This window comes from Microtus ochrogaster, unplaced genomic scaffold, assembly GCF_000317375.1.
Source record: "Microtus ochrogaster isolate Prairie Vole_2 unplaced genomic scaffold, MicOch1.0 UNK80, whole genome shotgun sequence".
NCBI classification, from domain to species: domain Eukaryota; kingdom Metazoa; phylum Chordata; class Mammalia; order Rodentia; family Cricetidae; genus Microtus; species Microtus ochrogaster.
Window position 1 is genome coordinate 1,451,770 of NW_004949178.1, and position 10,637 is coordinate 1,462,406.

Consider the following 10,637-nt stretch of genomic DNA (forward strand, 5'->3'; position numbering starts at 1 on the left):
GAGTGTGTGAGAGAGAATGTGTGTGTATGAGTGAGTGTGTATGGGTGTGTGAGAGTGTGTGTATGAGTGAGTGTGTATGTGTGTGTGTGTGGGGCTGGTTTCAAGAGATCTTCCAGACACAGTTTCCCAGAGAGCAGGGGCTGTAGGTACACAACTACACCTGGTGGGAGACACCAGAGCGCTCCTCCCAGCAATGCTGACACTCAGCACAGAGTCATGCTGAAAGAGCTCACCGCTGTTATTATGGGATGGAAATGGCATGAGGCAGGGTGCTTGCTGGAAGTTTGAGGCCAGCCTGGGTTACACGGTGAATTCCAAGTCAGCCTCAGCTACAGAGGAAAACCGTTTGTCAAAAACCCAAGAACGGGGAAAGAAGGGAAGGAGGAATGGAGGGAAGGAGGGATAGAGTGGGAGAGAAGAAAGAGGAAAGAGCCAGGGAGAGAGGGAGGGAGTCTCTGAGTCTCCTATCTCTGATTTTCTTTCCCAGTGTAATCATGAGAACAATACAAGACAGTTCCAACAGAAGGATATCTTACAGCCGGGCGGTGGTGGTGCACGCCTTTAATCCCAGCGCTCGGGAGGCAGAGGCAGGCGGATCTCTGTGAGTTCGAGACCAGCCTGTCTCGAAAAAAAAAAAATTAAGAATAGAATAAAAAAAAAAAAAAAAAAGAAGGGTATCTTACAATATGCCTGTGTGATGGTGTGGTGTGCTGTGGTGGGTGTGGTGTGCTGTGGTGTGCTGTGGTATGCTGTGGTGGTATGCTGTGGTGTGCTGTGGTGGTGTGGTGTGGTGGTGTGGTGTGGCAGTCATATGGTGTGCAGCTGGTAGTGTAGTTGTACAAAATCATCCTGGCCTCTCATGGTCCATTTTCTTGCTTCTCCGATTCCTGACTGTCCTTCTTAGGGGTGCGGGGGAGTGAGACTTCCATTACCCAGGGCTCCTTAGAGCACATCCAATCCGCATCTTTCCTGTGTTGCCAAGGGCACTGTCTCCCAGAATCCACGATGATCTCACTAGTCAAGCCTTCTCGTCTGGAAACTTCCAAACATTGTCTGGTCCAGATCATTGTTCATGCACCTCTCTATTACACAGCACCCTCCTGATGACCAATTCTACACACCTGAACCCCAGATCTGGTTCTCCCTGGATGCTCCCACTGCAAAGACAAACCGCTGGATGTGTCATCCCTATCCCGCACCCCCTCCCCTCCACCCCTGCTCCTCGGTTCCTTGCTACTGAGTGAGCCCCTGAATTCTGTCAACGCCTCCTTGTCCTGGTTAGTTTTTTGTTTTTGTTTGTTTGTTTGTTTTTGTCAAGCTGACACAAGGCAGAGGAAACTTCAGCTGAGAAAATGCCTCCACCAGCTGGCCTGGAGGCCCTCAACATTTGTGGGCTTCTTGCCTTCAGGTATGTGTTTCCGATTTCCCTTCCTAGGTCCTTCCTTCCTCTGTCATTTCCTTCTTTTCCAGCTGTGGACTGGAAGAAATGCGAAACAGTTTCATGATTCTTGGGCATTGTAACCTCCATTGAATTCTTTTTCTCTGAGGGGAGTGCGCACGCGAAGATGTTTATTTACATCTGTGTTTGAGACAGAATCACTAGGAATTAGTGGCTAAGTTACTACGGTCTATTTTTAAGTGTAGCATAGTACTGAGACAAAGCTCATTTTAATAGTCCAATCACTGCAATTTTCATGCTCAGATTCACTTGATTATATAAGCCGCTTTGAAAAGACGAGAGAGAAACGCCAGCATGCTTTGGCTGCAACACCCAAGCAGGTTAAGATCTGAAGTTGACAGCGTGAACAGAGTGAAGGAAATAAAGTGGTTGAGAGACAAGGAAAGAAAAATACAGACGTCTAAAGTCGTTGTTTAGGAACAAATTCTATTTGCAAGGGACGCAAATAAAGGAGTACCAGTCCCAACGAGCCAGCCAGGAGTCGAACCTGGAATCTTCTGATCCGTAGTCAGACGCGTTATCCATTGCGCCACTGGCCCGCAGACATTCTGGCCTGGCCCAATGATGATCCTTCAGGCTTATGCTGCAGGGTTGCATGGGACCTGTAGTCTCTCTGGAGCGCTTCAGACCGACAGGGCATTCTGGGAGATTGCAGGACGTCACCAGTGCGAGGTTGTCATTGGTAGGACCAGGGAGCCACAGCTACGTCACCGTGCGGCCTGTGGATTGGCGGGAGCGGCCGCAGGGTCCCCTCCGCCTCCGCTCTGGAGCTGTGAAGACGCTCTGGTTGTTAGGGCGACTTGTCCCGCCTCCCGGGGACTCTTCTCAGCTTTGTGATTGGTCCTTAGTATCAAGGAATCCCGGCGTGGGCCGCGCGAGGGAAAAGATGGCGGCGATGGCAGTCGGAGGTGCCGGTGGCAGCCGCGTGTCCAGCGGCAGGGACCTGAATTGCGTCCCCGAAATAGCTGATACACTGGGTGCTGTGGCCAAGCAGGGGTGAGGGCTGGGCCTCCGCCAGAGGAATACGGGATCCAAATTTGGGGACCAAGGAGGGCAGACTAGTCCCCCGCTGGGGATGAGGGCTTGAGACACCATTACTCCTTGAGTGGGGAAGACTTCGGCCCCGAGAACGAGAGGATGAAACTCTGGGAGGCTTGTGGTCACCGAGTTCAAAAGTCAGGGGAGTTATTGGGTAAATTAAAAAAGGCACGCAAGTCAGCCCATCGAGGGCCTTGGAGGCCGAGATTGAGAGTAGAGGGAAGTATGAAGGGGCAAGCGAGAGAAGAGGTTAATCTGGCTGGGGAGGCGTGGGCACTATTGAAACAAATCTGGACTCCACAGTCCTGGAAGCCAGTGTTATCAGGGAAGGAAGAATGCTACTTGACTTGGTTGTCCATCTATATCTCATTCATCTTTCTCTTGACGGTGTTTGGGAAGAAAGGAACGTACAGTGTAGTGAAAAGTGTGTGCCCCAGGCTGGGCTGAACTCAGTAGCCCGCGGGGTGATTGATGGCTTTATAGAACTGTGCAAAATCAAGACAGTTTAAACCCGGTTGGTTGGATCTCCGGGTCCTCACTTTACATGATAATTCTGAGTCTCTCGCGGTTGTAGGTTTGATTTCCTCTGCATGCCTGTCTTCCACCCGCGTTTCAAGAGGGAGTTCATTCAGGAGCCTGCTAAGAACCGGCCTGGCCCCCAGACGCGATCAGACCTGCTGCTGTCAGGAAGGGGTAGGGACCATCCCATGTGCCCTTAATTATTATTAGAGGCAGCAATGGCTTCTGCTTTATAGGCCTTCATTTTCCTCCTTTTCTGACTTGGTTATATTGGTTAGTCCTGTGATATAGGTAACTCTTGTTTTCTCCATGTTTACTTAGTAAAAGCTGCAGTCCCCATTCTTTATCTGAGAGAAAAGACTTGGTTTCCCCTTTACTCGTTATTTCCTGCCGAGAACTAGAAATTGAGCGAGTAAACGCCAGACCTCAGTGAGTCTTTGTCTTTTCTCGGGTGGGGATGTGCAGACTGGAATACGCTCATTGTGGGAAAGCTTTCTCCGTGGATCCATCCCGACTCGAAAGTGGAGAAGATCCGAAGGAACTCGGAGGCGGTAAGGCAATTTAATTTCTCTCTGGGGTCCTTTTGACGATTCGGTCTGATGTAGGTCTTGTGGCTCCTGCCTATAATCTCAGCATTTGGAAGACTGTTCCACATTGGGGAGACAATGAAGGAGGATTGAGAGCTCCAAGCTAGGAAAAGAAAAGGAGAAAAAAAAGAAAGAAAGAAATTAGTTCTGTCATCAGACTGGGTTAGAGTAACTGCCACTCCCTAGAACCTGGTGAATCAGAGTACAGTTAAATGCTGGCTGTGGTGGTCACATCTGTAACTCAACAGATCTCTGAGTTGACATAGAGTACCAGGCCAATCAGGGCTACGTTCTAAGACCTTGTTTCATTTCAGTTTTAGTAACTGCTGCTGAAGTGAGCATAATGCTCTGATTCAAAAAAATAAAAAAGTTTGAGTTCAAGGCTAGCCTTGTCTATATAGTTCTAAGATAACCAGGACTATGTAGACAGACCCTGTCTCAAAAATACAAAAATCACTGAGTGGTAGCGGTACACAATTTTATTTATTTATTTATTTATTTTTAGTTTTTTGAGACAGGGTTTCTCTGTAGCTTTGGAGCCTGTCCTGGCACTAGCTCTTGTAGACCAGGCTGACCTTGAACTCACAGAGATCCGCCTGTCTCTGCCTCCGAGTGCTGGGACTAAAGGCGTGCGCCACCACCGCCCGGCTGGTACACAATTTTAATCCTAGCATTTGGGAGGCAGAGGCAGGTGGATCTCTTCTGAGTTTGAGGTCAGCCTGGTCTACAGAACTAATTTAAGGACTGTGGAGGCTGAATGAGGAAGATTGCCTCCAATTCAAGGTCAAACTGACTTAGAGGGCGAATTCCAGAACAGCCTGGGCCACAGTGTTGGATCCAGTTTTAACTCCTCCCTACCTCAAAAGTATTTGGTTCCTAGCTCTCAGTGGTTTTTTTCGTTCCCTGTGTTCTAGGCGATGTTACAGGAGCTGAATTTTGGGGCATATTTGGGTCTTCCAGCTTTCCTGTTGCCCCTGAAGCAGGAAGATAACACGAACCTGGCCAGAGTTCTGACCAACCATATCCATACCGGCCACCATTCTTCCATGGTATGGTTTCTTGTGTGTGCTGTGATAGTCAGCTGTGAGACATACTTTTGCTGGTTATGCCCCAGTGCGTTTGGCTGAATTGAAATGTCAGTACTGCCCACCTTCCACACCCCACCCCACCCCCAGCCTCAAAGTGGTGTAGAGAGTTTCAGAACAGAATCTGTGGGGCGTGCGGTTCTGGGTGAGTCTTATACTGTAAAACAAAAGCAAGTCATAGAAAATACTTGATTGTTTCTAGTTAAAATAAAAGATAAGTTAGGTGTCTGCATAAGGACGTGTAAAAAATGCCGGGCGGTGGTGGTGCACGCCTTTAATCCCAGCGCTTGGGAGGCAGAGGCAGGCGGATCTCTGTGAGTTCGAGGCCAGCCTGCTCTACAAGAGCTAGTTCTAGGACAGGAACCAAAAAGCTACGGAGAAACCCTGTCTCGAACCCCCCCCCCCAAAAAAAAGGACATGTAAAAAATATTAAACACAGATGTAATTAAATTTAAAAAAAGCATATGAAGAGATTGTGATCTGGATCAAGGTCTTTTGAGGAAACTTTCTGCACCCAATTAGTTGAAAACTAATGGTACCTGTTCGTATGCAGTTCTGGATGAGGGTGCCCTTGGTGGCTCCAGAGGACCTGAGAGATGATGTTATTGAGAATGTCCCAACTTCACATACGGAGGAGTACAGTGGGGAAGAAAAGACGTGGATGTGGTGCGTCGTATCTTCCTGCTCATCCTGCATGGGGTTGGGGCACTGGAGGACAAGCTCCTTGAGCTGTGAGTCACGTGCATTTGACGCTATTTTTGTTTCTGATTCTGGGCAGGTGGCATAACTTCCGGACTCTGTGTGACTATAGCAAGAGAATTGCAGTAGGTAAGTCCACAAGGGTCCTGGGATAGGAGTAACCCTCTAGGAGTAAGAATCAGCAGGCTGGGCGTGGTGGCCCACTGCTTTTCATCCTAGGGCAGGGGAGGCAGAGGCCGGTAGATCTCTTTTGAGTTCAAGGCCAGCCTGGTTTACAGAGCTAGTTCTAGGATAGCTAGGGCTGTTACACAGAGAAACCCTGTCTCAAAAAAAACCCCAAAACCAAAAGCCAACAGTCTTAGGATTGGAGCGATGGTTCAGTGGTTAAGAGTGCTTACTTCTCTATTTTGAGGACCAGAGTTCAAATCCCAGAGCCCACACTGGATGGCTCACAACTGCATATTAACCCTAGCTCCAGAGGACCTGATGCCCTCTTCTGGCCTCCATGGTACCTGCACACACATGGTATATATACATACATATATGCTTGTGACATAAATAAAAATAAAAAAACAAAGATCAATGCCAGGCGATGGTGGCTCAAGCCTTTAATCCCAGCACTCGGGAGGCAGAGGCAGGCGGATCTCTGTGAGTTCGAGACCAGCCTGGTCTACAGAGCTAGTTCCAGGACAGGCTCCAAAGCCACAGAGAAACCCTGCCTCGAAAAACCAAAAAAAAAAACAATAACAAAAAAAAAAAAAAACAAACCCCAAAGATCAACAGTCTCATGAGGTTGGGGATGTAAGTCAGTTCGTAGAGCACTTGCTTGCTTATATACATGAAGCCCTAAGTAAGATCCATACCACACACAAAACCAGATGTAAAGGCACGTGCCTGTAGTCCTAACACTCAGGAGAGGGAGACAGGAGGATCAGAAGTTCACGGGAGTTCAGTGTTATACTGGGCTACTTGAGACCGGCTCTGAAAACAGAACCAGCACTGGCCAGTCTAGTTTCTTGCACCTTTTTTTGGGGGGTGGGGGGATCAGTTTTCAAGATAGGGTTTCTCTGTGTAGCCCTGGCAGTCCTGGAACTAGCTTTTGTAGACCAGGCTGGCTTCGAATTCACAGAGATCCTCCTGCTTCTGCCTCCCGAGTGCTGGGATTAAAGGCGTGCACCACCACCGCCTGGCCTGTTTTCATGCACCTTTAATCCCTGAACATAGGAGGTGGATCTCTGTGAGTTTGAGGCCATCTAAGACTATACAGTGAGAACTTGTCTAAAAAAAGGGAGAAAGAAGTGAGTTCTGTGCGTGTACTGGACATTTTGGCTGCTTTCCTTGGGCTCAACCACCAGTTTTCAATAGAAGGAAAAAAAACTTGTACCCAGTAAAACAGGGTTCCTTGCCAAAACCTTCCACTGTGTAAGGTAGGGTTCCCTTCCGAACCCCAGGTGATAGGCCTTTTTCTTCCTTTGTGTAGCTCTTGAAATTGGGGCTGACCTCCCATCTAATCACGTCATCGATCGTTGGCTTGGAGAGCCCATCAAAGCAGCCATTCTCCCCACCAGCATTTTCCTAACCAACAAAAAGGGATTTCCTGTTCTTTCTAAGATGCAGCAGAGGCTGATCTTCCGGCTCCTCAAGGTGGGTAGCCCAATGGTATTGCCTGACTCACTCACTTTTACTTGACTTTTTTCCCTCTGGAAGAGGGACAGATGATTGTTCTCTTTGTGATTTCTGGAGAAGGAACCAAACTTCATGAGAAATGTGTTATATAAGTATTTAAAGTAAGAGGCTGGGTGTGGTAACTTACACACCATTCATCCCAGCACTGGGAAGCAGAGGCAAGCAGATTTCTGAGTTGTCAGTCAGCCTGGCCTTCCAGGACAGCCAGGCCCTGTTTGTCTCAAACAGGCAAACAAGTAAGAAGTTAAAGGTCCTTGTGTGTAGGGAGTGTGGAGTCCTTGTGTGTAGGGAGTGTGGAGTCCTTGTGTGTAGGGAGTGTGAAGCTCTTTGTACTCACAGATCACCAGAGAAACCAGGAATGTTAAGCATGCATGATTGTCTTTTCAAAGGGAAGGAAAAAATTGAGAAAGCTTGGACTATAAGTGATTAATAGCTTGGAGACCATATCAAACTTCTACAGCCAGGACTAGCGGTGACTAGTAGTCAAACCACCCTTACATTATCTGTGTAGCCAGGGATTTCCCCAAGCTCTCAGATGTGGCTAACAGCCCAAATGACCTCTGCACTATCTGTATGACCAAGACCAGGCCAGATCCTTCCTTAGGTCTTTAAGGTAGTACAGGTAGCCTATCTCTAGAACCCATCTTCTTGGAAGAAACGACAGATACTTTGAGTTGAGTTTTGATGTAGTTATTCCTCCTTGTGCACCAGGGATTGTATTATCCCAGCAAACATTTTCTCAAATTCTACTGTGTTTAAATATGTTGGCAGTGAACCGCCTGGCGTCAGACTCCCAAAGTTTGATGCAGCCTAAGTCAGGCTGAACTGGGTTTTCATTCTTACCTCTTTGGGGATTGTGTTCCTACCTGCCATGTTCCTGCAGGGACCCCCCTCACTTGTGGCCCTTTGAGTCAGGATGATGCTTTTTTGGCAAATGAGGACTTCATAGATTTATCAAAGCCCCACCTTTTTTGGCACCGTTAATGTTGCTGGAGAACTGGGGTGTGGGTCTTATTTTATGTTAGGGCTTTTGGTCATAAGCCATAATGTCTAAGGATCATGGTTTGTGAGCTGGGCCTAATGCTCTGACTTCCTCACAGTTGGAGGTGCAGTTTATCATCACGGGCACCAACCACCACGCAGAGAAGGAGTTCTGCTCCTACCTCCAGTACTTGGAATACTTAAGCCAAAATCGTCCTCCACCCAATGCTTATGAACTCTTTGCCAAAGGCTATGAAGATTACCTGCAGTCCCCACTTCAGGTAGGTTTGGTGAGAAAAGCGACCAGAGGTTATTCAGCAGTTAAGAGTACTGGCTTCTCTTCCAGAGGACCTGGTTTAATTCCCAGCACTCCCCTGGTGGCTCACAGCTATGACTCCAGTCCTAGATTCGGGTGCCCTTTCCTCAAGTACTGCCTGCATGTGGTATACTTTAAGGTCAACTGAAAAAATAATCTCACAAAGCCATAATAATAATAATAATAATAATAACAACAACAAACAAGAACTATCTCTTGAGAGTAGGTGATCCAGGATCCTACTTAAAATTCATGAAGCAGCTGGGCGGTGGTGGTGCTGCACGCCTTTAATCCCAGCACTTGGGAGGCAGAGGCAGGCAGATCTCTGTGAGTTCGAGACCAGCCTGGTCTACAAGAGCTAGTTCCAGGACAGGCTCCAAAACCACAGAGAAACCCTGTCTCGAAAAATAAAAAAAATTAATGAAGCAATGGGAGATTTTTTTGATATTTTGGCCATTTGCCAAAAACTGGCCAACTTGTTCTCTCTTCTCATTTATCAGCCACTGATGGATAACCTGGAATCTCAGACATACGAGGTATTTGAAAAGGACCCCATCAAATACTCTCAGTATCAGCAGGTATATAGTGTTGGCTTCAGGGTGGCAGGGCACAGGGTAAGATCAGTGAAGAAGGGCTCATAGCTGTGATCTTTTCTGTCCTCCCCACCCCCCAGGCTATCTATAAATGTTTGCTAGACCGAGTACCAGAAGAAGAAAAGGAGACCAATGTCCAGTGAGTGCTTTTCTTATGTTCCCGGGGGGCTCTGGGCCTGTATTTCCATCTGCTCAGTTTGCTTGACTCTCTCTTTCCTTAGGGTACTGATGGTGCTAGGTGCAGGCCGGGGTCCCCTGGTGAATGCTTCTCTCCGAGCAGCCAAGCAGGCTGACCGGCGGATAAGGCTGTATGCCGTGGAGAAGAACCCCAATGCTGTAGTGACGTGAGTAGCAGCCTGCTCGCTGGGTAGCTTGTCCTGGGTCCCAGTGTCCAGCTCCAGTGCTTCCTTTTTATCACCTCTGTTTCAGGCTGGAGAACTGGCAGTTTGAAGAATGGGGGAGCCAGGTGACGGTTGTCTCTTCAGACATGCGGGAATGGGTGGCCCCAGAGAAAGCGGACATCATTGTCAGCGAGCTTCTGGGCTCCTTTGCCGACAACGAGCTGTCCCCCGAGTGTCTGGATGGAGCACAGCACTTCCTGAAAGGTTTGTCCAAGTCGGGTGGGAGGCGGTTGGTTGGTCTGGGAAGCAGCCTGGGGAATCAGATCAGATCATATTGCCGCAAACTGCTGCTTGCTAGACTAGAAAATGATACCCACTATCAAAGCTTCAGAGAGCTAAAAGTGGGGGGAACTAGAGATTCTTTACCTGAGGTCTGTGGACTCCTTGAGTTATAATGTGTATGCACTTGGAGGGCCAGGGAGTAGGATCTAGCTTAGAGCATTTACCTAAAAGGAGGCTCAGGGTACAACCTCTACCATAGGGTGGTATTTGAGCTTAATGTTCATTGGGAACTTTCATGGGGTGTTATGATCCCCACAAAATTTCAAAACCATCAGCTTACAGATACCCGTCAGTGGTGGGCTATGTACATGATGTGGTCCCATAGGATTATGTCATCAGGGACATAGTCACCTTAGTTTGTGTAAGGACCGTTGTTTTTCCATAGTCATTTAGCAGTCTCCGCAGAATTTGTTGTTACTAAGTAGTGTATGACTCTATGGCTCTAAATTAGTCTAAGAGTGGAACCCTATGGCAGGCACATCAACCTGCCTTCCTGCCATGCCCATAGCAGCCTTGACTTGGCTTGTTTTATTGTTGGAGCCTTCACTTAGTGCAAACATGCTATTCCCTCCAATTGGAAACTGATTTGACCCTGTTGCTCTGCAGATGATGGTGTGAGCATCCCTGGAGAATACACCTCCTTCCTGGCTCCCATTTCTTCCTCTAAGTTGTACAATGAGGTCCGAGCCTGTCGGGAAAAGGACCGTGACCCTGAGGTAAAGAGCTGCTTTTCTGGAAGGTGGGAATATTCTTTAGTTTTCTCTATTTTCTTCTGTGGAGCAGATGAAGAAGTGAAAGAAATTGGGACTGAAGGAGGTGGTTGAAGAGAAACAGTGTTTTTGTCTCTTTGATCCTGGGGTTTGAGCTCTCTCTGGGGAAGTTGGTACCTCCTGTCGGTGTCCTCTGGTTCTTGCTCTCTTCCTCTGTGTGGGCACAGTTTGAGATGCCTTACATGGTTCTTATTCTGCAGGCACAGTTTGAGATGCCTTAC

General features: G+C 48.0%; 1 protein-coding gene and 1 non-coding gene across 3 annotated transcripts in view; one reads left to right on the forward strand and one right to left on the reverse strand.

Annotated features, from left to right (window-relative positions):
* The first annotated feature begins 1,056 nt into the window (after positions 1-1,056).
* The window catches only part of Prmt5 (protein arginine methyltransferase 5), a 12,053-nt gene continuing 2,472 nt past the window's right edge, over positions 1,057-10,637 (forward strand). The window contains exons 1-13 of one of the 2 annotated variants that reach the window (XM_013354928.2): positions 1,057-1,408; positions 3,072-3,190; positions 3,482-3,567; positions 4,518-4,652; positions 5,242-5,354; positions 5,467-5,516; positions 6,868-7,031; positions 8,174-8,335; positions 8,871-8,948; positions 9,044-9,102; positions 9,185-9,307; positions 9,393-9,568; positions 10,253-10,362. In XM_013354928.2, coding sequence (XP_013210382.2) covers positions 1,353-1,408; positions 3,072-3,190; positions 3,482-3,567; positions 4,518-4,652; positions 5,242-5,354; positions 5,467-5,516; positions 6,868-7,031; positions 8,174-8,335; positions 8,871-8,948; positions 9,044-9,102; positions 9,185-9,307; positions 9,393-9,568; positions 10,253-10,362 — 1,431 coding nt within the window. In that variant the 5' untranslated portion in view covers positions 1,057-1,352. Of the gene's footprint in view, positions 1,409-2,316; positions 2,456-3,071; positions 3,191-3,481; positions 3,568-4,517; positions 4,653-5,241; positions 5,355-5,466; positions 5,517-6,867; positions 7,032-8,173; positions 8,336-8,870; positions 8,949-9,043; positions 9,103-9,184; positions 9,308-9,392; positions 9,569-10,252; positions 10,363-10,637 lie in introns of those variants that run through there. The other variant, XM_005370485.3, reaches the window with a different exon arrangement.
* On the reverse strand, positions 1,926-1,998 carry Trnar-acg. Its single transcript has one exon. It is a non-coding gene; the product is annotated as a tRNA-Arg (tRNA).